This window comes from Curcuma longa, chromosome 11 (assembly GCF_044706935.1).
Source record: "Curcuma longa cultivar G26 ecotype Majalengka, Jawa Barat chromosome 11, ITB_CL_G26_1.1, whole genome shotgun sequence".
Classification (NCBI taxonomy): Eukaryota; Viridiplantae; Streptophyta; class Magnoliopsida; order Zingiberales; family Zingiberaceae; genus Curcuma; species Curcuma longa.
The window spans coordinates 13,035,453-13,062,745 of NC_133871.1; the positions used below are offsets into that span (position 1 = coordinate 13,035,453).

Here is a 27,293-nt window from a genome sequence, read left to right on the forward strand (position 1 = left end):
CCCTCCTCAGGCTCAGCTACAACACGCCTTTCTCTTTTGGCCCCTTCTTCTTGGCCACAACCCTTCCCCCCTTCCTTCCTCTGTGGGCGAGCGAGCACCAACTTTAGCGTTTGTCTCCAACCACACCAGTGATTCCCCAACTTGGGAGCCTGAATTGACCCCCGGCCACTGTTCCGCACCGATGATCGATGAGCTCCACACACGATGAGTCGTCGAAAGTTTGCAACTTGATCCGTTTGGTGTGTGAAAATTGTAGATAAATAGTAAAATAAAAGTTGTGATGAAGGAAAAGGATGTGACTTGATACTGTCGATCGAGAGAGTCCATACAATTAATATGAACTGCAATGCATGCGTTCGCTTTCAGTTCCGTTCGGGATGTCGCGGTGGTGGCCGTCGCTGTCGCCGCCTCCACTAGCGCGAGGACTTCCGGTTCCGAATATACGCTTCGTCGCCGCTGGCGGCGGAGGGAAAGGTAGATCCGATTCCTACCGACGAGCAACTCGTGCTGTTTGTGGCATCGATCGGCCGCATGCATGCTGCCGCGGGCGTTGCCTTCGAGTGGCATGCCTTTCTGCGTCGAGGCGAATTCTCTGCTTCGCGAGGAAACAGGGAGGAAACGACACGCCCAGTTGGAGGTCGCCGTTGAATAATCTTGCGCCCGCACCCATCCCGTGGCCCTCGATCCTTCGAGGACGAAGCTGAGAATTCAGACATTCGCTTTGTGGATTTGCAGGGACAATCGCCTGCTGGTTCTCTGCCACATACTCGCTACCCGTCGCTTTCTCGAGTGCCTTTTGTCCGTACGTTGCACCGGCTTCCTGATCTTCCGAGGCTCCTCAGTGTTGATTGCCGGGGGATTTCGTATATAATAATCGCAACGGGAACTTCTTTCGGGACTAATCCAACAGTAGATTATGAGAACCAGGAAAGGCAGGCGATCTGAGGTTACGATCTTTTTGGCCTTCTTTGTTCCATTTTTTTTTCTTCTTTTCTTTCGTTGATCAGGCGGCAGAATTTGTCTTTGAGCAGTCCTTCTGGCCATCCATAGTCGCGAGGAAATGGCTCAACATCAAGCCCAAGGTTCATGAGTTCAGCGAGGACGAGGTCGAGACCGAGAGCGACGACGACGGTTTGTGCAGACAAATTCTGAGCTCGACAGCTTCGGATCGAGTTTCTTGCCCCTAACCTGAAAATCTTTTGTTGTTCAAGATGCAAGAATCTCCGGCGGCTTGGTTCCATTCTTTGAAACAGAGGAAAGGGGAAGTACCGACAACAGCATCGAAGCGTCAGGTTCTTGAACCTTATCGTGCAGTTTGATCGCATAGCAGAGTGAAATCCGTATCAGTTTCAGTTTCTTCGATTTCTATAGCTTGTTCTCTCAAAAATTCTCCAGGAACAGAAACGAGGGTCTCATTGGCAAGGCTTCGGAGAAGAAGATCTGAAACTTTGCGGGTTAATTATATAACGAGCAAAGATTTGAGGCCTGGCTCTTCTATCCAAATGAAGTCTTAAGATTTTTCCTCACAATTAAACTGAATTTTAATTTGGATCCATATAGGGTGATGATTGGCACATGGAATGTAGCAGGAAGGATTCCTCTGGAGGATCTTGAGCTTGACGAATGGCTCGATACTCAAGAGCCTGCTGATATGTATGTACTTGGGTGAGTAGTTACTCCATTTTTCTGTGATCTATGAACATAAATGATAAACTTTGCCTTTGTTTTCTGATCTTACGAAGTTGCTTAACATTTCTATTGCAGTTTTCAGGAGGTAGTTCCTTTAAACGCTGGAAATGTGCTCGGAGCAGAGGACAACAGGCCGATCAAACAATGGGAGGCCATTATAAGAAGAAGCCTGAACAAATCTTTGCAGCCGAAGACAGTCTGCAAATGCTTCAGCGCTCCTCTCTCCCCAGTGTCATCCTCCTCCGCCCCTCCTGGCACATCCCCAGCAGCTGCCCATGCCAGGGAGAAACCGAGCACCATCCATGGCGGGGTTGACTTAGACTGGCCTGAGTACTCACTGGACACCCCTCAGCGAGTCCTGGTGCCCGGCAAGAAACTGAGGAGGGTCCTGAGCAGCTCCGCGAGAATCGGACTCGACTGGCTCGACGAGGCCCGAATTCCAGAGCCTCACGGTTCAGCCGGCGGCGCAGGCATGAAGAGAGTCTGCCACAGCTCAGGGAACCTCGGAATGCTGTGGTCGGAGCAGCAAGCGGCCGCTGATGTCCTAAGCTCACTGAACGACATCTCAGACAGGTCCTCGGAAGAAGAACTGGATACGTGTGAAGTTGATGCCGAAGAGAGGCCTTCCAAGTCGAGCAACCGATACGTTCGCGTCGTCAGCAAGCAGATGGTCGGCATATACATCTCGGTCTGGGTGTGTCGAAGGCTCCGAAGGCATGTGAACAACCTGAAGGTTTCTCCGGTGGGTGTCGGTCTTATGGGGTACATGGGAAACAAGGTCGTTTCTCCGCTCTGGGTCTTTACTGCACAACCATCGTCTGGTACCGAGAAAGCTAAGCTTGAGGTTTCCTCCTGATTCAATTGGCTCTTTTCATGGTGTAGGGATCTGTTTCTGTAAGCATGACCCTTTTCCAGACGCGAGTGTGCTTCGTGTGTTCTCATCTCACTTCGGGGCACAAGGAGGGAGATCAACAAAGGAGAAACTCTGATGTTTTCGACATCCTCCAGCGCACATGGTTTCGCTCTGTCGATGCTGATCACCAGCCGCAATCGATACCGTCCCACGAGTAAGAGCTAGTTACTCCACCTATAGGTTTTGATCGATGTTGTGAGGGGATTCATATCTGAGCTTTTGTGAATCGAAACAGTCGAATTTTCTGGTTCGGCGACTTGAATTATCGTCTGAATCTGCCGGACGCTGAGGTAAGAGCAATGGTTGCAAGAAAAAGCTGGGATGAGCTCATGAACTACGATCAGGTACTTCTCCATCAGTGAATTTTAGCATTTATGTACGGTTTGATCACTCCGTCAGCCATGGCAGCTGAGCAACGAGCTGAGAAGCGGCCGCATCTTTGATGGTTGGAAGGAAGGATCGGTCAACTTTCCACCAACTTACAAATACGAAAGGAATTCCAATAGATACGTGGGAGAAGTCGCAAGGGAAGGGGAGAAGAAGAGGTCCCCAGCATGGTATGTCTCTGAACTCGGAAACATGAGCATGAACTTCAATGATTTATGCTTCTTCTTTCAGGTGCGACAGGATTCTATGGCTGGGGAAAGGAATTAGACAGGAATCCTACTGGAGATCTGAGCTAAACCTTTCCGATCACCGTCCGGTGAGCTCTGTGTTTCTCGTCGAAGTTGAAGTGTTTGATCACAGGAAACTTGAGAGAGTGCTGAACTTCGCCGGCGCTGGATTTCTGGCTGAGAACGAGTGAACGGTAGACAATCGAGACTCAAAACCGTGGTGTCTCACTGCTGAATCTTGTGAAGTTCATCAAGCTTTTGCAGTGGAGGTGGTGCAGTTGCTTGCATCGTATTGATTTTGGTGACGAATTAGTTGAGGACAGAATCCTTCTCCTCCTCCTCCTCTTCTTCTTCTTCTTTCAAACATTTGAAGCAGAATATAATACTAAAATTCAAACACAATTAAAAATTGGTGTTTAATTTTTCTTTTTTAAAAAAAAAAATAGTTGCATAAATAGGAAAAATATTTTAAAATAAATAAAAAAGGGAATTATTGAAATTCTCGGTGTGATTTAATTATTTTTAAAAATAGCTTAAAATAATGACCTATCTGTACCTCTGCTTGCCGGCCGTTGACCCACTCCTTGCAGCTCTGACACACCTCCTCTTCACTCTCCCTATAAATACCACACTAAACGACGACACCGGATCTAACGATCGCCCTCCCTCCCTTCCTCCCATTATATTCCCCTTCCCTCGCCTCGCCTCAATCCGCTCGAGATAGAAGAAGCAGAGGCGATGGCGATGGAAACGATGCGTGACGAGGCGTGGGGGCTGCTGCTGCCGCTCGCGGCCCTGGTGGCGGCGATCTGGGTGGCGTGCGGCGGAGCGCGGCGCGTGCATGAGTGGGCGTGGGAACGCCGGCTCGGGGCCGCGGCTCGCGGCTGCCTGCCGCCGGGCGACATGGGCTGGCCGCTAGTCGGGAACATGTGGGCTTTCCTCCGGGCCTTCAAATCCCACGACCCCGATTCCTTCATCGCCTCCTTCCGCCGCCGGTCCTCTCCCTCTCTACCTCTTTCTTCTAACACGTCGCTGTTGCTTTTACTTGCTTCTGCTTTCCCAAAATTGAGTTTTTTTTTCTTACTTCTTTGGGATTGTTATAGTTTCATTGATTACTTCCTTTTGTTCCATTTATGGAACGAAATTTCGGCTTGAATTTCGTGTGTTCCAAAAATCAATGTTTTTCTCTTTCGATTACGTTATTTTCATCTTGTCGATGGATAATTCAATGGAGACGGAGATTGGGATTGCAACAGGAGTGTCATTGCATTTGGCCTAGGTAATATGAAGAGGAGTGAGTAGGGGGCTATGTAATGTCCGTTTCATGGAAAATGAAAGATTGACTTCGACAAATTCTGTGCTATTAGATGGTGAGAGGACTGACTACCTAATAATGAATAGAAAATAGTATTAGATTAGTAAAACTCACTCTGTAATGATTAGATTTTACCACATTAATTAGCCCTTTCGATTAGGCTGATGCCCTATGTCAATTATATTTTGGGCATGAGGCATCCATGAATAAAAAATAGTACTCTTTCTAGTGTCTACCACCCCTGTGGCGTTTGGTTGTTGTTTGTACAATAGAATTCAACAGCATTAATCCTCACTGCAGGCAGGTTACTTATGAAATTTTGATGGATGAAACATTCTGATCATCTTGCAAAGTTTTTAGTCATTACTTTCTGTTAGAATTAGTTTTTCTAATCTACTAAGGAAGGTTTGTGATTCAGAAAATGAGGATCTCTATCCAAATTTTGTTGTTAAATTTGAGTTGAAATATTTTTCTCCTACTCCTTGAAATATTTATAAAGCATATATTTATTGTACTTTAAATCTTTGGCTAATATATTAACTGAAAAAAATCCTTTCTCCTTGGCCACCTACAAGAATTTTAGTCCACAACTTCTTGCTAATAAAATAGACTGAGACAAAACATTATTGTGGGATAACGATGTTATTTACTTTCTGTGGTCATGATGATGGCACGCTGTTTTCACTGAAGCAGTGGGACATAGTCTGTTATGGGCACTAATTTTATGGAGTTCCTAGATATGGCATGGGACCCAACAAAGGATTGGTATCGGCAATTCCCCATGCCACCTTGCTTCAGATCCATCGATGATTTCAATTTTCAACTCGTTTCAGATACAAGCCACTGAATGCTATAAATCAGGTTCTTTATGTGAAAAAAATTCAGCAAAATCAATCCTTTAAGGCAAGATTCATTTTAATACGGGGCAAAAAGTTACTTCTAAATGGTTTCTGGATTTGAGTCATAACAATCTGCATGATACGTTTGTCAGTTGGCTTCTAAATATATCTTGAACTAATGACGAAAGTACGTAGAGTTATTTGCTTTTCTTTTGATTACTGTTTTTTTTTTTTTACTTTAATATGTAGTGTTACTTGGATGAATTGAATTCCCAGAAGTTCTTCAGCCTCTTGTTCTGTGTGCTTTCTTGTTGCTGACCAATTCTCTGTTGCGGAGAAAATATTAAATGCAGCCTGTGCAACTCTTGTCCTTTGTGATGGACTGATTATTGTTGGGTTGTGTAGATGTGTGCATAGGTTCTGGGTTGGAATTATTTTTTTCTGGTTGGATGTCTTTTTCCTTTGTGGGGCCTTGGTTTTAATCCACTTCTGATTGGTATTACTAAGAGGTTGAATGTGGAGCAGACATTTTTCAGGACAAAGTACAGGAAACAAATTACTGTCACTCCAACCAAGGTCTTGTTTGTAGTTTGGGCTCTCTTACCTAGCAGATATTCTATAGTTTCTCTTTCTCAAATTTGTTTGCTTCTTTGCACGTTACTGGAAGCTCATTTAATTTTGCTGAAAGAAAAATTAGCTTTTCATCCCAGTTAGCCTTTTTTGGGGCACTGTTTATTGTCCTGACATGTTTTATCATAAGGTTTTGGAATCTTGCGTTTTTTTAGTTTGCGGACCACAAATGAGTCATGGCTTCCCCTTTAATATTTATCGTATTAAAACTAGTGGTGATGCAAAAAACAGGAGCCAGCACTGACAAATTATCAATAGTATAATCATTATCAGAGTCGTCCGGTGGTTTTTGTCTCAATTATTTTGGTTTGGCTGTATGAATATTATCCTTATGTTGAGCTTAACAGTATAACAGTGAATAGCAAGGAAAAGTGGAAAAATGCTTTCCTTCTGAATTTACTGCTAGAAACTAGCCTCAAAAAGGAATGAGAACCTAACAGTGTAATCATTTGCGCGATTCGAATTTCTAGCTTGGTCTCTTCACTGTTATATAGTATCAATATATAAGTCATTACATCCTCCATTTGTTTAATTCTTGGTGCAGATATGGACACACTGGAATATACAAGGGCTTCATGTTTGGAAACCCAACAATCTTGGTCACAGCACCGGAAATCTGCAAACAAATCTTAATGGATGATGATCATTTTGTGCCTGGATGGCCTAAGGCAACAAATGAGCTTATTGGAAAGAAATCATTCTTAGCCATCAGTGCAGAAGAACACAAGCGGTTAAGACGACTCACAGCAAATCCTATAAATGGTTATGAAGCTCTCAATACCTATCTCCAGTTCATAGAAAATACTGTGTTGTCATCTTTGGAAAGGTGGGCCAGTATGGGATCTATAGAGTTCCTTACAGAGCTACGGAGGTTTACATTTAGAATTATTATGAAAATATTTCTCTGCTCAGAAGATGAGATTCTTATCGAATCATTGGAAAGTGTTTACACTAATCTGAATTATGGAATTAGAGCTATGGCTATTAACATCCCTGGATTTGCTTACCATAGAGCATTGAAGGTAACCACTCTCTTCTGCATGTGACATACATGGGATAATACAGTTCCAGTTTTTAGTCATTTAAAAAGTATTAATTTTATAAATAATCTTTGTCTGAGAAATCTGTAAATAGCTTTGCATATATGCATAGAAATCTGTAAAGAGTTTCTTTCAATGATATACGGGTGAGCCTTTGGCCTTCCCTCAAGAAAGGTTTACAATTTATCATGCAATAAAATTGTGTTCTTATTTATCACTGTCTAGAGATTGCCATGAAGAAATTTTTTCTTATACAGCTACATTCTCCGAGCTAGAATCTCTGTACTAGCTTGGATTTGTCCTTGATTGGTTGAGTGATCTTATTCTTCTAGTTTAAGATAAACACATAGATGATGGTGTGGCTAAAACACCAATGAAGTGCTTATCTTGAAATTATGCTAAACTGTGTTGAACAAGTTTCATCTTAAAAATTTAGCGACAACTAGAACAGTGATTTGTTTTCATATTTGAGGATCTCTATAGCTGATGTTCCAAAACCAATAAACCTTCACTTTATATTTTATTCCAAATTGTTTCTGTTAGGCTAGAAGAACACTGGTGGCAGTTCTCCAGGGTGTCCTTACTGAAAGAAAGGCTATGAGGACAAAAAGTTTCACTCCAACAAAAAAGGACATGATGGACAGATTAATGGACGTTGAAGATGAAAATGGTAGAAAATTGAGCGATGAAGAGATCATTGATGTGCTAATTATGTACCTCAATGCTGGCCATGAATCGTCCGGGCATATAACCATGTGGGCAACTGTATTGCTTCAAGAAAATCCAGATTTTTTTGAGCAAGCAAAGGTAGCATATGTCAATCGATCACCATTTTTCTAGGCATCTTAATCTGACAATTCAAAATTATGATACCTTGTAGCTAGAGCAAGAGGAAATTCGAAGAAATACACCACCTACGCAGAAGGGTCTAACAATGAAGGAGATCAGGAAGATGGAATATCTCTCAAAGGTTTGGATAGCTTCTATTGCAGAGCTATTAGTATCAGCAATAATGTATTCATGACGTGCCAAAATTTCTAGTTCAATTTCAAGCTTCTTAATGACGTGTGTTTATCTCGAGTCTTGACACCAAATTTTTGTTCTTGTTCTTTCTAAAGGTTATAGATGAGACGCTACGCATAGTTAACGTCTCATTTCTGTCTTTCCGGCAAGCGACAAAAGACATGTATATCAATGGTACTTAAAGGAACTACTAATCTCTAATCATTTGCTCAAACTTGGCCAATGTAGAATGATATGCAACTGCAGGTTATTTAATACCAAAGGGATGGAAAATTCAACTTTGGTACAGAAGTGTTAACTTGGATCCTCAATTGTATCCCGACCCTAAGAAGTTCAACCCATCTCGATGGAATGTAAGTAGAAAACTGATTTCCTCCCTCTTCAAATTCTCAGAGCTACATCTTGCAGTTTCCTTTGATTGTAAAACATTACTTATTCGCATGTCCAGGATTTCATACCGAAACCAGGAACTTTTCTTTCCTTTGGAGCAGGAAGCAGGCTGTGCCCCGGACAAGAACTTGCCAAACTAGAGATATCTGTATTCCTTCACCATTTTCTTCTTAAGTATCAGTAAGCTCGCTCTTTAACACTTTAATTTGAGTAAGCAAACTATTCTCTCTCATTCAAAATGTTACCAGTACTGAGTCATCTTCTTTGCTCACCTGCAGGCTTACAAGGCTAAATCCTCACTGCCGAGTTCGATACTTGCCTCATCCTCGGCCCATCGATAATTGTCTGGCAAAAATCACAAGGATAAAAGATGAATAATGTAAAGGACATGCTGCTGAGACATCTGAATGCACTATGACAAAGTAAATAAGTTTAAGGTGGAAAAGTTTGCTTTCTTTAGGCTTCAATTATGTATGTTGATGCCTGGGATCAGTGAGATCCACTGGCTTGTATCATTTATCATGTACTAAGAATATAATTAATGGTGTGTTTGGTTTCATCTATGTATCTTGTTAGAATTTCAATTCTCTCATAATTGAGCCTATCAAAATGAGTTAATTGTTAGGTTGGACGAGACAAATCGGTCGATGAAACCGGACAAGATCTTATGAAGTTGCTTAACATTTCTATTGCAGTTTTCAGGAGGTAGTTCCTTTAAACGCTGGGAATGTGCTCGGAGCAGAGGACAACAGGGCGATCCATAAATGGGAGGCCATTATAAGAAGAAGCCTGAACAAATCTTTGCAGCCGAAGACAGTCTGCAAATGCTTCAGCGCTCCTCTCTCCCCAGTGTTCTCATCTCACTTCGGGGCACAAGGAGGGAGATCAACAAAGGAGAAACTCTGATGTTTTCGACATCCTCCAGCGCACATGGTTTCGCTCTGTCGATGCTGATCATCAGCCGCAATCGATACCGTCCCACGAGTAAGAGCTAGTTACTCCACCTATAGGTTTTGATCGATGTTGTGAGGGGATTCATATCTGAGCTTTTGTGAATCGAAACAGTCGAATTTTCTGGTTCGGCGACTTGAATTATCGTCTGAATCTGCCGGACGCTGAGGTAAGAGCACTGGTCGCAAGAAAAAGCTGGGATGAGCTGATGAACTACGATCAGGTACTTCTCCATCAGTGAATTTTAGCATTTATGTACGGTTTGATCACTCCATCAGCCATGGCAGCTGAGCAACGAGCTGAGAAGCGGCCACATCTTTGATGGTTGGAAGGAAGGATCGGTCAACTTTCCACCAACTTACAAATACGAAAGGAATTCCAATCGATACGTGGGAGAAGTCGCAAGGGAAGGGGAGAAGAAGAGGTCCCCAGCATCACAGCATGGTATGTCTCTGAACTCGTAAACATGAGCATGAACTTCAATGATTTATGCTTCTTCTTTCAGGTGCGACAGGATTCTGTGGCTGGGGAAAGGAATTAGACAGGAATCCTACTGGAGATCTGAGCTAAACCTTTCCGATCATCGTCCGGTGAGCTCTGTGTTTCTCGTCGAAGTCGAAGTGTTCGATGACAGGAAACTTGAGAGAGTGCTGAACTTCGCCGGCGCTGGATTTCTGGCTGAGAACGAGTGATCGGTAGGCAATCGAGACTCAAAACCGTGGTGTCTCACTGCTGAATCTTGTGAAGTTCATCAAGCTTTTGCATTTTAGTGACGAATTAGTTAAGGACAGAATCCTTCTCCTCCTCTTCTTCTTCTTTCAAACATTTGAAGCAGAATATAATACTAAAATTCAAACACAATTAAAAATTGGTGTTTAATTTTTCTTTTTTTTTAAAAAAAATAGTTGCATAAATCGGAAAAAATATTTAAAATAAATAAAAAAGGAAATTATTGAAATTCTCTTTGTGATTTAATTATTTTTAAAAATAGCTTAAAATAATGACCTATCTGTAATCCACTCCCGGACAAAAAATGCTTCTGCTTGCCGGCCGTTGACCTACAACTTGAGGCTCTGAGATCATCTCCAATCACAAAATCCATTTTGATGCTCCTTCAACACTAATTTAGTGTCATTTCAATATCAAATTTTTTTCAACTCTAACCAAGAGACACCATTTCCTACACTAAAAAGAATATTCCTTAAAATATTCTATTTTCTATATTATAATATATATTAATTTCAATATATATATTAATTTATTAAATATTTTTACTATGATCATAATTATTAATAAAATAATATTTTTATGGTACATAATAACTAATTTTAATTATGATCATAATATTATATTTTTTAATTATAAGGAAATAAATATTAGTACTTCCTTCTTAATTTTGACAATATAATAAATATTTTACATATTACTTATTTAAGTTAATAACTAATATAAATTTATAATATATAAAATTTACAAAATTAATTCAATTAAATTAAATAATATTAATTTATAATATTTAAGAATATTTTGGTGCATGTGATATTTAATACATTAATTTATTCTACTTAATACATTAATATTTATAATATTTTTAGCATTTAAAAATATATTTAATTAAATTAATATATTAATTTATTAAATATTTTTACTATGATCATAATTATTAATAAAATAATATTTTTATGGTACATAATAACTAATTTTAATTATGATCATAATATTATATTTTTTAATTATAAGGAAATAAATATTAGTACTTCCTTCTTAATTTTGACAATATAATAAATATTTTACATATTACTTATTTAAGTTAATAACTAATATAAATTTATAATATATAAAATTTACAAAATTAATTCAATTAAATTAAATAATATTAATTTATAATATTTAAGAATATTTTGGTGCATGTGATATTTAATACATTAATTTATTCTACTTAATACATTAATATTTATAATATTTTTAGCATTTAAAAATATTTTTAATTAAATTAATATATTAATTTATTAAATATTTTTACTATGATCATAATTATTAATAAAATAATATTTTTATGGTACATAATAACTAATTTTAATTATTTGTTAATTATAAGAAAATAAATATTAATACTTACTTCTTCCCATTATATTCCCCTTCCCTCCCTCCCTTTATATTCCCCTTCCCTCGCCTCGCCTCAATCCGCTCGAGATAGAAGAAGCAGAGGCGATGGCGATGGCGATGGTAGCGATGCGTGACGAGGCGTGGGGGATGCTGCTGACGCTCGCGGCCCTGGTGGCGGCGATCTGGGCGGCGTGCGGCGGAGTGCGGCGCGTGCATGAGTGGGCGTGGGAACGCCGGCTCGGGGCCGCGGCTCGCGGCTGCCTGCCGCCGGGCGACATGGGCTGGCCGCTCATCGGGAACATGTGGGCTTTCCTCCGGGCCTTCAAATCCCACGACCCCGATGCCTTCATCGCCTCCTTCCGCCGCCGGTCCTCCCTCTCTACCTCTTTCTTCTAACACGTCGCTGTTGCTTTTACTTGCTTCTGCTTTCCCAAAATTGAGTTTTTTTTATCTCTCTTACTGCCTTGGGATTGTTATAGTTTCATTGATTACTTCTTTTCGTTCCATTTATGGAACGAAATTTCGGTTTGAATTTCGTGTGTTCCAAAAATCAATGTTTTTCTCTTTCGATTACGTTATTTTCACCTTATTGATAGATAATTCAATGGAGACGGAGATTGGGATTGCAACAGGAGTGTCATTGCATTTGGCCTAGGTAATATGAAGAGGAGTGAGTAGGAGGCTATGTAATGTCTGTTTCATGGAAAATGAAAGATTGACTTCGACAAATTCTGTGCTATTAGATGGTGAGAGGACTGACTACCTAATAATGAATAGAAAATAGTATTTGATTAGTAAAACTCACTTTGTAATGATTAGATTTTACCACATCAATTAGCCGTTTCGATTAGGTTGATGCCCTTTGTCAATTATATTTTGGGCATGATGCATCCATGAACAGAAAATAGTACACCACCCCTGTGGAGTTTGGTTGTTGTTTGTACAATAGAATTCAACAGCATTAATCCTCACTGCAGGCAGCTTACTTATGAAATTTTGATGGATGAAACATTCTGATCATCTTGCAAAGTTTTTAGTCATTACTTTCTGTTAGAAGTTTTTCTAATCTACAAAGGAAGGTTTGTGATTCAGAAAATGAGGATCTCTATCCAAATTTTGTTGTTGAATTTTAAAAGTAGTGGTGATGCAAAAAAACAGGAGCCAGCACTGACAAATTATCAATAGTATAATCATTATCAGAGTCGTCCGGTGGTTTTTGTCTCAACTATTTTGGTTTGGCTGTATGAATATTATCCTTATGTTGAGCTTAACAGTATAACAGTGAATAGCAAGGAAAAGTGGAAAAATGCTTTCCTTCTGAATTTACTGCTAGAAACTAGCCTCAAAAAGGAATGAGAACCTAACAGTGTAATCATTTGCGCGATTCGAATTTCTAGCTTGGTCTCTTCACTGTTATATAGTATCAATATCTAAGTCATGACATCCTCCATTTGTTTAATTCTTGGTGCAGATATGGACACACTGGAATATACAAGGGCTTCATGTTTGGAAACCCAACAATCTTGGTCACAGCAGGGGAAATCTGCAAACAAATCTTAATGGATGATGATCATTTTGTGCCTGGATGGCCTAAGGCAACAAATGAGCTTATTGGAAAGAAATCATTCTTAGTCATCCGTGGAGAAGAACACAAGCGGTTAAGACGACTCACAGCAAATCCTATAAATGGTTATGAAGCTCTCAATACCTATCTCCAGTTCATAGAAAATACTGTGTTGTCATCTTTGGAAAGGTGGGCCAGTATGGGATCTATAGAGTTCCTTACAGAGCTACGGAGGTTTACATTTAGAATTATTATGAAAAAATTTATCAGCTCAGAAGATGAGATTCTTATTGAATCATTGGAAAGTGTTTACAGTAATCTGAATTATGGAATTAGAGCTATGGCTATTAACATCCCTGGATTTGCTTACCATAGAGCATTGAAGGTAACCACTCTCTGCATGTGACATACATGGGATAATACAGTTCCAGTTTTTAGTCATTTAAAAAGTATTAATTTTATAAATAATCTTTGTCTGAGAAATCTGTAAATAGCTTTGCATATATGCATAGAAATCTGTAAAGAGTTTCTTTCAATGATATATGGGTAAGCCTTTGGCCTTCCCTCAAGAAAGGTTTACAATTTATCATGCAATAAAATTGTGTTCTTATTTATCACTGTCTAGAGATTGCCATGAAGAAATTTTTTCTTATACAGCTACATTCTCCGAGCTAGAATCTCTGTACTAGCTTGGATTTGTCCTTGATTGGATGAGGGATCTTATTCTTCTAGTTTAAGATAAACACGTAGATGATGGTGTGGCTAAAACACCAATGAAGTGCTTATCTTGAAATTATGCTAAACTGTGTTGAACAAGTTTCATCTTAAAAAAGTGACAACTAGAAGAGTGATTTGTTTTCATATTTGAGGATCTCTATGGCTGATGTTCCAAAACCAATAAACCTTCACTTTATCTTTTATTCCAAATTGTTTCTGTTAGGCTAGAAGAACACTGGTGGCAGTTCTCCAGGGTGTCCTTACTGAAAGAAAGGCTATGAGGACAAAAAGTTTCACTCCAACAAAAAAGGACATGATGGACAGATTAATGGACGTTGAAGATGAAAATGGTAGAAAATTGAGCGATGAAGAGATCATTGATGTGCTAATTATGTATCTCAATGCTGGCCATGAATCGTCCGGGCATGTAACCATGTGGGCAACTGTATTTCTTCAAGAAAATCCAGATGTTTTTGAGCAAGCAAAGGTAGCATATGTCAATCGATCACCATTTTTCTAGGCATCTTAATCTGACAATTCAAAATTATGATACCTTGTAGCTAGAGCAAGAGGAAATTCGAAGAAATACACCACCTACGCAGAAGGGTCTAACAATGAAGGAGATCAGGAAGATGGAATATCTCTCAAAGGTTTGGATAGCTTCTATTGCAGAGCTATTAGTATCAGCAATAATGTATTCATGACCTGCCAAATTTTCTAATTCAATTTCAAGCTTCTTAATGACGTGTGTTTATCTCGAGTCTTGACACCAAATTTTTGTTCTTGTTCTTTCTAAAGGTTATAGATGAGACGTTACGCATAGTTAACTTCGCATTTGTGTCTTACCGGCAAGCGACAAAAGACACCTATATCAATGGTACTTAAAGGACCTACTAATCTCTAATCATTTGCTCAAACTTGGCCAATGTAGAATGATATGCAACTGCAGGTTATTTGATACCGAAGGGATGGAAAATTCAACTTTGGAACAGAAGTGTTAACTTGGATCCTCAATTGTATCCCGACCCTAAGAAGTTCAACCCATCTCGATGGAATGTAAGTAGAAAACTGATTTCCTCCCTCTTCGAATTCTCAGAGGTACATCTTGCAGTTTCCTTTGATTGTAAAACATTACTTACTCGCATGTCCAGGATTTCATACCGAAACCAGGAAGTTTTCTTTCCTTTGGAGCAGGAAGCAGGTTGTGCCCCGGAAAAGATCTTGCCAAACTAGAGATATCTGTATTCCTTCACCATTTTCTTCTTAAGTATCAGTAAGCTCGCTCTTTAACACTTAATTTGAGCAAGCAAACTATTCTCTCTCATTCAAAATGTTACCAGTGAGTCATCTTCTTTGCTCACCTGCAGGCTTACAAGGCTAAATCCTCACTGCCGAGTTCGATACTTGCCTCATCCTCGGCCCATCGATAAATGTCTGGCGAAAATCACAAGGATAAAAGATGAATAATGTAAGGGACATGCTGCTGAGACAGACATCTGAATGCACTATGACAAAGTAAATAAATTTAAGGTGGAAAGGTTTGCTTTCTTTAGGCTTCAAATATGTATGTTGATGCCTGGGATCAGTGAGATCCACTGCCTTGTATCATTTATCATGTACTAAGAATATAATTAATGGTCGACGCAGCAGACTTGCAGAAGAATATAATTAATGGTGTGTTTGGTTTCATCTATATATCTTGTTAGAATTTCAATTCTCTCATAATTGAGACTATCAAAATGAGTTAATTGTTAGGTTGGACGAGACAAATTGGTCGATGAAACGGGCAGACTAAGCTAGTCGAATAAGTAAATTGCATGAACTAGATGCCGAAGAATCAAATGAATCAGTTGAGCAAGCAATTCAGGTGATAAACAGAGATTACTCAAGATTTTCATCCTTAATTTCAATTGATAGAATTAATTGCATTAAGATTAAATTTAAAAATAATCAATGAACTATTAGATTAAGTCAACGCCAACACACCAAATTTGTCTATACATGTTGAAGAATGAGCTCAAATGATTGCACGTCAACACAAAATCTCCAACAACTTCGGATCTAGATCTACTTCAATTTTTGTGTCTGTATTATATATCTTAAAAAAAGGAGTTGAAGGTGAGACTATACTACACCTCAAAAGATAGAGAGAAGGAAGCAAGGTAATCTCAATATGCATCGATCGGGAAGTACCACACGAGCATCGGACGAATTCCACATGAGCATGGCAGCCCAAGCGATGGGGGGCTCGTACTCGGCCGTAGGATTGCGGTCGAGCTTAGACATGGACCACCATCTGTCCCCCTATCACCCTGAATCGGAGGTCGAGAAGAAAGAAGTAAATCGTATCAAAGTGGCAGAGAACATGGTTCATATAATTCCCTTTGTCATCCTCCTTTGCACCATTGTACTTTGGTTTTTTTCTCATCCGACAGGCATGCTATGTGCTCCTTGCCCTTCTCGATTCACTTTACTCATTCCCCTACATTTTACATATATAACGATTTACCTTTCTATCTTCATTTAACAGTGGAGATTCTTGTCGTTAGCAAAGACGACACCTTGGTGGCGAAGATCAAGAACACTCCCTTCCATAGCAACACAAATTGGAATGGCTCATCCATGACCATTGGCATCGAGGATCTTGGCCCGATCGATGGAATTGATGATGAGAAACACAATTTAAAGATTAAAAGTAGAAAATACTTCAATTAACCTTCCACATAGTTAATTTCTTATTGGAATAAGTCGATGGCTTTTAATTTACTTTTTCTCAAATCAAGTTAAACAAAATCTGTTTAGTTAACTTTTAGTATAATCTTTTTTTTTTTTGATGTATGTGTATTGAGTAGGTTGATACTTCGATCTACTCTAATTTAATGATTTGATTTTATATATTAAATTTGTGATTGGATGGAGTTTTAAAGGTGTTTAATATTTAAATAAATATATTTTAGTCATTGAGATTGTAAGTTTGTTTAATAGAATTATGATATAATATTTTATATGATTTTTTAAAAGAAAATTCTATTTTAATGATTTAAAATTTTTAAAAGGCATTTAGAGAAAATGAATTATTTATCTTATTTTATCATTTGTATTGTAAAATAGAGATACTAGTAATTGTATCTCTTACAAATTGATTTTTTTTTTAAATGGCATTATGATTTTAAATTTATTAAAATATTTTTATAATTTTTAAATATGGAGATGAAATAACAAGAATTTTAGAAATATGATAGTATTTTGATAATTTAAAGTTTTTTTTTTATGAAACTAGGAAAATCTTTCAGGGGGCCAAATGAAATTTTACTAAAATTAGTGGTCGATCGTGACTTTTGTTCGGCTATTCTTCGTCGTCCCAAGGTGGCGGAGGAATCGAAGGGCAGCGGTTGGAGCCGCTTCGTCTGTAGATTTCTCGTTGGCATCGATTTCGGAGGTGACGATCACGCGGAAGAGAAGATTCAATCTTTTTCGAGAAGAAAGGCACGGCCGAGACGTCGGGCAGATATGTTTTCTCGCAGATCTCGCTTCAATGATTTCTGAAATTCATTTGACTCTTTGCGCGAGTGGTTTGCTCTTTTGGCGGAAGCTAGGTTTTTTATTGTTATAGGCGGTCGCAAATGACGCATCGGCTGATTTAGGATGCTATATTAGCTTCAGATCTGCGGAGGTTGTGCCAATGGAGCTAGTAAGGAAGGAGAGGCTGGTTCTTTGACGCAGGATTAGGGTTTCACGAACTCGTTGCCTTCGTCAATTCTCACTTTTCTGCCTTCTCCGATTATTATTATTAGTTATTTGAACGTAGTAAAGAGCAAGTTTGAATCTTGAAACAAGCTAGCATTTTGTTTTAGTAGTAAGCAAAGAAAAGATTTTGTTCGTCCCCCCTTTGAAGAGAAAAGGAAGCGAAGAAAAGAAATAAAGGTAATAACTGCGAATGGGTAAGTCTACTGGCAAAAAGAAGAGTTCAGGAGCTCAGTTAAACAGTGTCGATGATGCAAACTCAAGAAATAGCAAATCCAACGAGCACAATCTGAGAGTATTAGAGGAGGATACAGCAAAGCATTTGGGAATGGCACACGATATGATAGAGGATGGGAACAAATTGTTCCAGAAAAGGGACTACGAAGGATCTCTGCTCAAATATGAAAATGCTGTAAAGCTTCTCCCTAAGAATCACGTCGATACTACATGCGTGCACAGCAACATTGCTGCTTGTTACATGCAGATGGGCCCTGACTACGACCGAGCAATCATTGAATGTAATCTAGCTCTTGAGACGTCACCCAGGTACACTAAAGCTCTATTGAAAAGGGCGAGATGTTATGAAGCCTTGAATAGATTTGATTTGGCATGCGAAGATGTTGCTCTTGTTTTGGAATCGGAACCTTACAATTTAACAGCCTTAGAGATATCTGAGAGGGTAAGTAAAGCAATGGAGAAGAACAATGTCATGATGAATGATAGCGCTGTTTTAAAAATCCCAGATATTGGAGTAGTGAAGGAGAGTACCAAGAAGAAGAAGAAGAAAAAGAAGAAAAGGAGCCACAAAGCTGAGGAGAAAGTGGTTCTCACAGAGGAGAAGCACATTGAAGTTAAGAAAGAACCTATGAAAGTAGTGAAGTTAGTCCTTGCAGAGGATATAAGATGCGCCCAAATACCAGCTAATTGCAGTGTGTCATATCTGAGGGAAATTGTTCACAAGAAATTTCCAAGCTTGAAAACCTTCCTTATCAAGTATAGAGACAAAGAGGGGGATTTGGTAACCATCACTGCAGCTGAGGAACTAGGGTGGGCGGAAGAGTCTGCAGATCCACAAGGTTCTGTCAGATTATATCTTAGTGAAGTTACTCCTGAGCACGAACCATTCCTTGAGGATACGGAAACTTCTTTGAGAGGGCAGGAAAGAATAGGTAATCACAGTGAAGAATTATTGAGCATCCGGAATGACAAGGAAAAGATTTCAACGACTTACATTGATGACTGGGTTGTGCAATATGCCCACCTTTTTAAGAAGCATCTGGGTCTCAGTTCTTATTCATCTCCAGATCTTCATGAGCTTGGTATGGAGCTCTATTCTGGGGCAATAGAAGATACAGTCACAAGCGAAGAAGCCCAGGAAATATCTGATCTTGCCGAAAGTAATTTTCAGCAAATGGCGGCACTTGCTTTATTTAATTGGGGAAATGTTCTTCTAGCTCGTGCTAGGAAGAAGTTGTTCTTGCCAAAAGATTCATCCAACGGATTAGTTCTTGAAAATGTAAAAGATGCCTACAACTGGGCTCAGATTGAATATATCAAGGCAGGTAATAAGTATGAAGAAGCCTTGAAAATTAGACCTGACTTCTATGAAGGACATATCGCCCTTGGTCAACAACAGTTTGATCTAGCAAGACTTTCATGGTATTATGCTCTTGGAAGCAAGGTAGATTTTGCTGTGTGGCCTTCAGCAAAACTCTTTGAGTTATTCAAAAATGCCGAGGATAATGTTGGAAAGGGGTTACAGATATGGGAGGAGAATTCAGAAAACCAGTGGCCCAATAAACTGTCTAAACCTAGAGGGGGAAAGGTCCTCTCAGAGAAGATGGCACTGGATGGTAATTTCAAAGAGCTCTCAATCAGTGATGCAACCAAACTGGCCACCGATGTAAAGTCTCAGGTAAACATACTATGGGGAACTATACTCTACGAGCGGTCTATGATGGAATTCAAATTAGGTATTCCTATTTGGGAAGAATCTCTCATGAAGGCAGTAGAAAAATTGAAGCTTGCAGGAGTTCCACCTATTGAGGTTATTGATTTCGTCAAGATGCACTGCGCCAATGGAATTCCCCATGAAGGTAAAAGAGATTTCTGATTCATATGGCACATCATTTGCATAATTAATTTAAACCACTCAAATATGCAACATCTATTCTAAATCATTACCTCCTTACATTTGAATGGATCAGTTCATTTATATATGATGCTGTGATACTACTTTCATTGATACAAATTGTTGAAATGCAATTTTCCTTGTTCTGCTTTTTTATGAATTCTGGAAAACAACTCATCAGGATATTGCTTTTCTCATTGAAATTTTACATGTCACCATGTGGACTCCTAGACATACACTTTTCTAGTCATGTATTTAGATTTCTGTATTGAAGCCAAGTTCAACTGAATGTTGAATTTTCACCATCGCCCATGGTAGTTAGTAACACTCAGATCAGCTGCAGATGTTGGCGCTGGAAAGACACTCTACTGAAGATCTTCGTTTTTGAACTAATGCAGACAAGCTTGTCACACTGTTTTGTTGTTGAACAACAGCCTTTGTGCTAATATATGCAAACATTCATTTGATGGGAATTGCGCAGAAGTCCAGACATGTCAAGGGCCTAACCATTTTGCATGGGAATGTTTAATCCTAATTGTTCAGTAAATAGAGTCCACATTCTTTTAACAAAGAACTCAGCAGAATTTGTAAATTGAGTCCACACATGTTTTTTTTGCTGTCAAAGTTGTTAGACCTCTACATGTACCTCACTACTCAGATACCTCATGGAACACAAAAACTCCCAAGTACACTTTGACAAAATGATCTTTTAATCAATTGCAATGTATGAATGCATGCTAGTATTGGAAAATAATGTCAGCGCTAAGTGTTTTTACTGGATTACAGGGTTGGCCTTCATGATTGATGAGATAGTTCAGGCATCAAATGAACTATATGATGCTAACAGGTGGATGAGTAGCGTCTCATCTCTTCGCCTCGATCCATTATTTCACCAAAAGGTTTATCTTGCACCATATGATGAAAAGTGTATGATAATCAATACTAGCAGAAGTCAGGCCTCATGAAGCTTTCTACATAAGGGAGGTGAATATAGACCGTCTTTTTTATCTTCACTTTTTTTATTTTGCTTGGTTAAGTTTATTTATTTATTCACATATATTTGAAATTGTTAGATTAGCAAGTGTTGTTTAAGTGTTGAGCCTCTTTCAAGGTACATTTTTTTTTGTGATTATGAAAAAGAATAACATATAGAGTTCTAATTCAGATCAACTCTCAAATGCTCGTCTGTCAAAACTCAAAAAGGTTTATTTATTCCATGCTGGGTGAATTTATACTAAAGTTTGGATTATCTGAGATTATTTCAACTTTGTATTTCAAGAAATTCAGACCAGTTCGCAAAGATCATGTTTTGGGTGTAACAGAAACTCTCAATCGACTATTACATTATGCTAAAATTAATCTGATATTGTTGAAGAGTTGAGTTCTTGTTCTTAGTCTGAAATTAGTTTGTCTGGTTGGATGGCACCTAAATAGCGTTAACCTGTAGTGACATATATGAAAGTAAGGTGCCATCATGATCAAAAATTAGGACAGCTGAGCCATCGGATCGCTCGCACTTTCAGATTTACATAGTGGCAAAGAATTCACCATCATGATAAAAGATTAGGATAGTTGGGTCATTGGATTGGACAGCTCGCGCTTTTGGATTTATTTAGTGGACGAACTAGGGGAACGATGATCAATCTCCACTAGCCCATAAATCTAATAAGCCCAAGTCCAATAACTGTCAATTAATAATTAAATACTAAATTCAATATAATATTCACATCTATTTTATGCACCCATCATACATTTTTATGCCCTCACGCGCCTAAAATGACTTTCACCCCTAAAACACATGAATTGACCTTATAAAGACATCGTTAAAACAAACTATACTTCTTTCAATTCTACTGGGAGTTCAATTCTACTGGGAGTGGACAGCTCAAGCTCAACCATGAGTGCATCAAATCCTGCACCGCTCTACAATAATGCTGGGAAGATATTATGTAAGGCATGCCAAAGGGAGGATCCTAAAACTGAAAGGTATGTCTTAGAAAAGGATCTTAAAGAGCATAACAATCAGTTTCACAGGCATTATAAGTTTGAATGCCGGAAGTGCGACAATGTTTTCTGGACCGAAGCTGAAAGGGACATCCACGAGGAGGAAGAAAAAAAAAATAGTACATTTTACATGAGTTTTTAAAGTTTTGATATTAGTAATTATTTACTTTTTTTCTTTAAATTAATTTTTCTTAATTTTGTTTTGCAGGAATGCGGAATATCATTGGTCAAAGCTTTTTTAATTAGATGTCCTGAGAAGAATATTAATTAGCTATGCATGCATATTTACTTTTATATGGTGTGTTTAAATACTGAACTACAAATTAGTTTATGTTGTGTCTTTAATTAAGCAATGCATGTCGTATTAATCAGCTTATGAATAGTTTGTTTTGAAATTATATATGCATGTCTTAAATAGTTAGTTTCGAGTATTGTAATAGTTTATAGCAATGAATATATTGCCAACTTTAATATAATACTGTGGAGATGTAGAAAATAAAATTCTTAACCAGAGCCGTCATATAGGTCAACCTTGATCCATAAAACTCGGCAACATGTAAAAATTATTAAAAAGAATTGTCCATAAAACTCTTATTAAATCATATGATTGATTAAGCGATCTTAATTAAAAACTGGTTTTAAATTTTAAAATGCTCAAGTTTTTTAATTCAAGATTTTGAGAAATCTTATGCAAAGCAAATTCCCACCCCCCCCCCCCCCCCCCCCCCCCCCCCCCCCCCCCCCCCCTTTTTTTTCCCAAAAAATGCAGCCAACATTAATTACAAATATGATTTGCCAAGTAGAAGAGATTTATCCAATATAATATTACAACTCCATAGTTATTGTTACTAGCATAAATTATTTGTTAGAATAAATTATAAGAATAAGTACAATTGTATTAATTAATAATTTTGTTAATTGAAATTATTTATACTGACTAGGAAATAATTTTTTCTAAGAACAGCGTGCAATTAGCATAGCAAGTTTTATTATGACATTTCCTTATTCACAAATAAAATAAAAACAAAATAAACATTATAAAATTTTTCACTCTACATTGTTTTTTCTTTTATATAAAAAGAGAAAGATTACATTACTACATCATATTATCATCATCACAGCTGTCGATGGATGGCACAAACCAAATTGGTGGAGGCAGTAATTTTTCAGACGACGGCAGACGACACTCAAACTTTTCTTGTTCCAAATCGAAGAAGCCAATATCTGCATTTGTTCTACCCTTAACAATATTGCAATTCATTCCCTCAAAAGTGTCAGTGAAACAGATGCAATTTGCTCTGAGCCCTGGAAAATCTTCAATCGATAAGAAATAGGCATTGTTCATGCCTATAAAAACAGATTTGTTTCCTAAACATCTAACTTCATCCCAACAGGAACTACTCTCGCAATTATACTTGGAAATCATAAAGCTTTCCGTCTCAAACTTTTTAGTATCATTCGGAGCATCCACATAAATATTACATCTCATAATTAGGAAGAGTTCGCCGGTGCTCGAGAATGCCAAATACTTATCCTGATGTGTATAGCTTCTTGATAAGAAGGAGTCAGAGAGTTTAATGTCACTGTTGAATAAATCAATGATAACTTTTTTGACCGGATTATCTCCACTTAAGTCGAACGCATAAACCTCTGAAACACATCTTAAAGCGTAAAACAATCCATCATGATAGATAATATCGAGCACGGGAATGTCTAGACTAATCCACTTAGATATCCCTGCTTTAGTGTAGGCTGTTGGATATTCATGACGAATAACCATTGCCATATAATTATTGGGAGTTGGATTTGAGGAGAAAACGACTTTGTTTATGAAATAGTCACGACAAGTTTCATATTCAAAAAGATAAGAATCTGAATTATCATGAGGGTTATGGCATAGGTAACCGCCACAGTTAGGTAAAGGTTCAATACGAGGAATGGGGAGGAAAGAAGGGAGATGGATTTGAGCACCGGTAAGAGGATTCAAGAGGCTGATGTTAAAAGCTAAATCAACAATGGCGACCCAACCGGTATTAGAACCAGCATAACGCATGCCATGGAGTGGAGGGACGGGAGAAAACTTGAAAGAGGAACAATGCTCATTATCTGAAGGTAAAGATAGAAAGGTACACGAGTCATCAATTTGCTCAGCAGGAAGAAGAAGCCAAGGATATGGAAAAACAATAGAAGGGAGAGCCGAGCACCAAGACTTGCATACCGTACGAAATACAATACGATGTGGGATGTGTAGCATCTCTCCTAGTTTTCTGAGAAGATCAAGAGGAAGCAATGACCAATCGCGGGCATCATCATCCATATTGGAATTAATACTCTGTATTTTGTCTAGTTGAGTTGACGGAGAGGCGATGAAATTGGAGAAGATAGAAAAGAATAAAGATACAATGAAATAAATCCTTACTACAAACTATTTATAGAGATATATTATGTTGCCTTGTCAATAGAAATAATTTTTAATTAATAAAATTTTACTTATTATAATAATTTATTCTGATTTATCTAATAATAACTTAAATTGATGAAGTTTTATTGGATAATTTTAGCTGCATTTTTTTGGAAAATACTCTTAAATTTTAAATTTTGGAAACTATTTTTTTTAGATAGTCTAATTTCATGGTCAATAGAATTTTAGAAAAACATATATTTGTTACCATACTTCTTCTGAATCGCAATATTCTTCTAACTCGGTTAAAATAATTTCTAATATTTTAAGGAAGAAATTTAAAAAAAACACCTAATTATAAAATTATATATATGAATGATATCCTGCGCGCATTAAAATACGATTGTGCGCAAAAAATTTTCAATGCCTAAAATAGTAAATAATTTTTTTAATTTTTATTTTAAAAATTTTTATATTTAATATTATAATCCAACCCCTAAATCCTAAAGAAAAATCTTAAATGACTTAATTGTATGTCAAAAAAATAAAAAATAATTTTTATTTAAATTTCTTTTTTATGTTTAATACTATAACCCAATCTTAAATTCTAAAAAGAAAATCTTAAATGACTTAATAGTATATTAAAAAATAATTTTTATTTAATTTTTTTATGTTTAATATTATAACCCAACTCCTAAACTTTAAAAATAAAATCTTAAATGACTTAATCATAAAATAAAAAAATATATAAAATGATTCTAGACGCTCAAAAATTTTTTCAACTCCCATGTTATATATAGTCACATATTTTAAGACGTACAAAATATTAATTATATATATATATATATATATATATATATATATATATATATATATAGTATATCCACGTCTTACTGCCACACTAGTCCTAGTCGAGATGGGCAGTCTTTCTCCTTAGTTCGCCCACTAAATAAATCCAAAATCCAAAAGCACGAGCTGCCCAATGACCCAACTGTCCTAATTTTTTACCATGCTGGTGAATTCTTTGCCACTATGTAAATCCTAAAGCACGAGCGATCCGATGGCTCAGCTGTCCTAAATTTTAACCATGATGATGAATTCCTTACCATAACGTACCTTGAAACTTTAATATGAAGTCTTCTTCACCTATTTAATCTTTTTTCCATTAAAATTTCTTAACATCCTAGTTTTAATTAGCTTTATATTAGTAATTATTTAGTTTCGCCGACAAAAATTTATTTTTCTTCTAAATCAAAATATGGTGCACTTCGTAAAACGATTTAAATAATTAATATATAAAAGTAAAATTATAAAGAAAATTACTCCAATTTTCTGATAATTTTATTACTTTTACTGATAACCCATAAATCAAATTTATCATATCTTTTATATTTATATCAAAATTTATAAATCAATTTTTATATATTTTTTACGATTTAAATAATTAATATATAAAAGTAAAATTATAAAGAAAATTACTAAAAAAATTACTGATAACCCATAAATCAAATTTATCATATCTTTTATATTTATATCAAAATTTATAAATCAATTTTTATATATTTTTTACTAGTAAAAAAATAAAAGAGATCAATTATCTAATAAAACTCTATCAAGATTTTGAGAAATCTTATGCAAAGCAAATTTTTTCCAATTTTATTTTCCAAAAATGCAGCCAACATTAATTACAAATATGATTTGCCAAGTAGTAGAATTATCCAATACAACTCCATAGTTATTGTTACTTGGATAAATTATTTGGTAGAATAAATTCTAAGAAAAAGTACAATTGTATTAATTAATAATTTTGTTAATTGAAATTATTTATACTGACTAGGTAATATATAATATTTATAAATAGTATTGTCTTCTTCAATTTCAGAACCCTCGTCTCTCTCTCGACGACTGTAGCGGATAAACAAAATACAGAGTATTAATTCCAATATGGATGATGATGCCCGCGATTGGTCATTGCTTCCTTTTGATCTTCTCAGAAAACTAGGAGAGATGCTACACATCCCACATCGTATTGTATTTCGTACGGTATGCAAGTCTTGGTGCTCGGCTCTCCCTTCTATTGTTTTTCCATATCCTTGGCTTCTTCTTCCTGCTGAGCAAATTGATGACTCGTGTACCTTTCTATCTTTACCTTCAGATAATGAGCATTGTTCCTCTTTCAAGTTTTCTCCCGTCCCTCCACTCCATGGCATGCGTTATGCTGGTTCTAATACCGGTTGGGTCGCCATTGTTGATTTAGCTTTTAACATCAGCCTCTTGAATCCTCTCACTGGTGCTCAAATCCATCTCCCTTCTTTCCTCCCCATTCCTCGTATTGAACCTTTACCTAACTGTGGCGGTTACCTATGCCATAACCCTCATGATAATTCAGATTCTTATCTTTTTGAATATGAAACTTGTCGTGACTATTTCATAAACAAAGTCGTTTTCTCCTCAAATCCAACTCCCAATAATTATATGGCAATGGTTATTCGTCATGAATATCCAACAGCCTACACTAAAGCAGGGATATCTAAGTGGATTAGTCTAGACATTCCCGTGCTCGATATTATCTATCATGATGGATTGTTTTACGCTTTAAGATGTGTTTCAGAGGTTTATGCGTTCGACTTAAGTGGAGATAATCCGGTCAAAAAAGTTATCATTGATTTAGTCAACAGTGACATTAAACTCTCTGACTCCTTCTTATCAAGAAGCTATACACATCAGGATAAGTATTTGGCATTCTCGAGCACCGGCGAACTCTTCCTAATTATGAGATGTAATATTTATGCGGATGCTCCGAATGATACTAAAAAGTTTGAAACAGAAGGCTTTATGATTTCCAAGTATAATTGCGAGAGTAGTTCCTGTTGGGATGAAGTTAGATGTTTAGGAAACAAATCTGTTTTTATAGGCATGAACAATGCCTATTTCTTATCGATTGAAGAAGATTTTCCAGGGCTCAAAGCGAATTGCATCTATTTCACTGACACTTTTGAGGGAATAAATTGCAATATTGTTGAGGGTAGAACAAATTCAGATATTGGCTTCTTCGATTTGGAACAAGAAAAGTTTGAGTGTCGTCTGCCGTCGTCTGAAAAATTACTGCCTCCACCAATTTGGTTTGTGCCATCCATCGACAGCTCTGATGATGATAATATGATGTAGTAATGTAATCTTTCTCTTTTTATATAAAAGAAAAAACAATGTAGAGTGAAAAAT

The 27,293-nt window shown here is 37.3% G+C and overlaps 7 protein-coding genes across 8 annotated transcripts; 6 read left to right on the forward strand and 1 right to left on the reverse strand.

Annotated features, from left to right (window-relative positions):
* The first annotated feature begins 467 nt into the window (after nt 1–467).
* On the forward strand, nt 468–3,591 carry LOC141838293 (type I inositol polyphosphate 5-phosphatase 2). 2 transcript variants are annotated; one of them, XM_074725730.1, is made up of 10 exons: nt 468–946; nt 1,032–1,131; nt 1,212–1,292; nt 1,396–1,483; nt 1,561–1,665; nt 1,765–2,467; nt 2,572–2,756; nt 2,838–2,946; nt 3,011–3,147; nt 3,221–3,591. In XM_074725730.1, the coding sequence occupies exons 1-10, from the start codon at nt 917–919 to the stop codon at nt 3,405–3,407; spliced, it is 1,725 nt and encodes a 574-aa protein (XP_074581831.1). In that variant the 5' UTR covers nt 468–916; the 3' UTR covers nt 3,408–3,591. The 2 variants fall into 2 exon arrangements, with proteins under 2 accessions (XP_074581831.1, XP_074581830.1); XM_074725729.1 differs by having other exon boundaries at nt 469–946; nt 3,011–3,159; nt 3,221–3,590.
* Nucleotides 3,592–3,863: 272 nt separating this feature from the next.
* On the forward strand, nt 3,864–9,018 carry LOC141838294 (ent-kaurenoic acid oxidase-like). Its single transcript, XM_074725731.1, has 8 exons — nt 3,864–4,211; nt 6,545–7,022; nt 7,584–7,847; nt 7,921–8,010; nt 8,159–8,237; nt 8,310–8,416; nt 8,512–8,633; nt 8,732–9,018. Exons 1-8 carry the CDS (start codon nt 3,955–3,957, stop codon nt 8,829–8,831), a joined length of 1,497 nt encoding a protein of 498 aa, XP_074581832.1. The 5' UTR covers nt 3,864–3,954; the 3' UTR covers nt 8,832–9,018.
* Nucleotides 9,019–9,120: 102 nt separating this feature from the next.
* Nucleotides 9,121–10,184, forward strand: LOC141837151 (type I inositol polyphosphate 5-phosphatase 2-like). The gene is made up of 5 exons (XM_074724601.1): nt 9,121–9,158; nt 9,261–9,437; nt 9,519–9,627; nt 9,692–9,848; nt 9,910–10,184. The coding sequence occupies exons 1-5, from the start codon at nt 9,121–9,123 to the stop codon at nt 9,972–9,974; spliced, it is 546 nt and encodes a 181-aa protein (XP_074580702.1). The 3' UTR covers nt 9,975–10,184.
* A 1,399-nt stretch (nt 10,185–11,583) lies between these two features.
* LOC141838895 (ent-kaurenoic acid oxidase-like) lies at nt 11,584–15,480 on the forward strand. Its single transcript, XM_074726511.1, has 8 exons — nt 11,584–11,878; nt 12,982–13,459; nt 14,015–14,278; nt 14,352–14,441; nt 14,590–14,668; nt 14,741–14,847; nt 14,943–15,064; nt 15,159–15,480. The coding sequence occupies exons 1-8, from the start codon at nt 11,616–11,618 to the stop codon at nt 15,256–15,258; spliced, it is 1,503 nt and encodes a 500-aa protein (XP_074582612.1). The 5' UTR covers nt 11,584–11,615; the 3' UTR covers nt 15,259–15,480.
* Nucleotides 15,481–17,728: 2,248 nt separating this feature from the next.
* LOC141842384 (protein PHOX1-like) lies at nt 17,729–20,631 on the forward strand. Its single transcript, XM_074730594.1, has 2 exons — nt 17,729–19,631; nt 20,453–20,631. The coding sequence occupies exons 1-2, from the start codon at nt 17,729–17,731 to the stop codon at nt 20,629–20,631; spliced, it is 2,082 nt and encodes a 693-aa protein (XP_074586695.1).
* Nucleotides 20,632–22,766: 2,135 nt separating this feature from the next.
* Nucleotides 22,767–23,987, reverse strand: LOC141837152 (putative F-box protein At5g55150). The gene has a single exon (XM_074724602.1). The coding sequence runs from the start codon at nt 23,985–23,987 to the stop codon at nt 22,767–22,769; it is 1,221 nt and encodes a 406-aa protein (XP_074580703.1).
* Nucleotides 23,988–26,015: 2,028 nt separating this feature from the next.
* On the forward strand, nt 26,016–27,239 carry LOC141837153 (putative F-box protein At5g55150). The gene has a single exon (XM_074724603.1). The coding sequence runs from the start codon at nt 26,016–26,018 to the stop codon at nt 27,237–27,239; it is 1,224 nt and encodes a 407-aa protein (XP_074580704.1).
* Nucleotides 27,240–27,293: the final 54 nt, after the last annotated feature.

Coding starts and splice junctions, on each gene's coding strand:
- LOC141838293 (XM_074725729.1), top strand. CDS start 917: ATGAGAACCAGGAAAGGCAGGCGATCTGAG. Junction 1,666..1,764: donor GCTGATATGTATGTACTTGG/GTGAGTAGTTAC, acceptor TTTCTATTGCAG/TTTTCAGGAGGTAGTTCCTT. Junction 3,160..3,220: donor AAGAAGAGGTCCCCAGCATG/GTATGTCTCTGA, acceptor TTCTTCTTTCAG/GTGCGACAGGATTCTATGGC.
- LOC141838294 (XM_074725731.1), top strand. CDS start 3,955: ATGGCGATGGAAACGATGCGTGACGAGGCGTGGGGGCTGCTGCTGCCG. Junction 8,238..8,309: donor AAAAGACATGTATATCAATG/GTACTTAAAGGA, acceptor ATGCAACTGCAG/GTTATTTAATACCAAAGGGA. Junction 8,634..8,731: donor CATTTTCTTCTTAAGTATCA/GTAAGCTCGCTC, acceptor GCTCACCTGCAG/GCTTACAAGGCTAAATCCTC.
- LOC141837151 (XM_074724601.1), top strand. CDS start 9,121: ATGAAGTTGCTTAACATTTCTATTGCAGTTTTCAGGAG. Junction 9,438..9,518: donor CAATCGATACCGTCCCACGA/GTAAGAGCTAGT, acceptor GAATCGAAACAG/TCGAATTTTCTGGTTCGGCG. Junction 9,849..9,909: donor GTCCCCAGCATCACAGCATG/GTATGTCTCTGA, acceptor TTCTTCTTTCAG/GTGCGACAGGATTCTGTGGC.
- LOC141838895 (XM_074726511.1), top strand. CDS start 11,616: ATGGCGATGGCGATGGTAGCGATGCGTGACGAGGCGTGGGGGATGCTG. Junction 14,848..14,942: donor TCAACCCATCTCGATGGAAT/GTAAGTAGAAAA, acceptor TCGCATGTCCAG/GATTTCATACCGAAACCAGG. Junction 15,065..15,158: donor CATTTTCTTCTTAAGTATCA/GTAAGCTCGCTC, acceptor GCTCACCTGCAG/GCTTACAAGGCTAAATCCTC.
- LOC141842384 (XM_074730594.1), top strand. CDS start 17,729: ATGGGTAAGTCTACTGGCAAAAAGAAGAGTTCAGGAGCTCAGTTAAAC. Junction 19,632..20,452: donor CAATGGAATTCCCCATGAAG/GTAAAAGAGATT, acceptor ACTGGATTACAG/GGTTGGCCTTCATGATTGAT.
- LOC141837152 (XM_074724602.1), bottom strand. CDS start 23,987: ATGGATGATGATGCCCGCGATTGGTCATTGCTTCCTCTTGATCTTCTC.
- LOC141837153 (XM_074724603.1), top strand. CDS start 26,016: ATGGATGATGATGCCCGCGATTGGTCATTGCTTCCTTTTGATCTTCTC.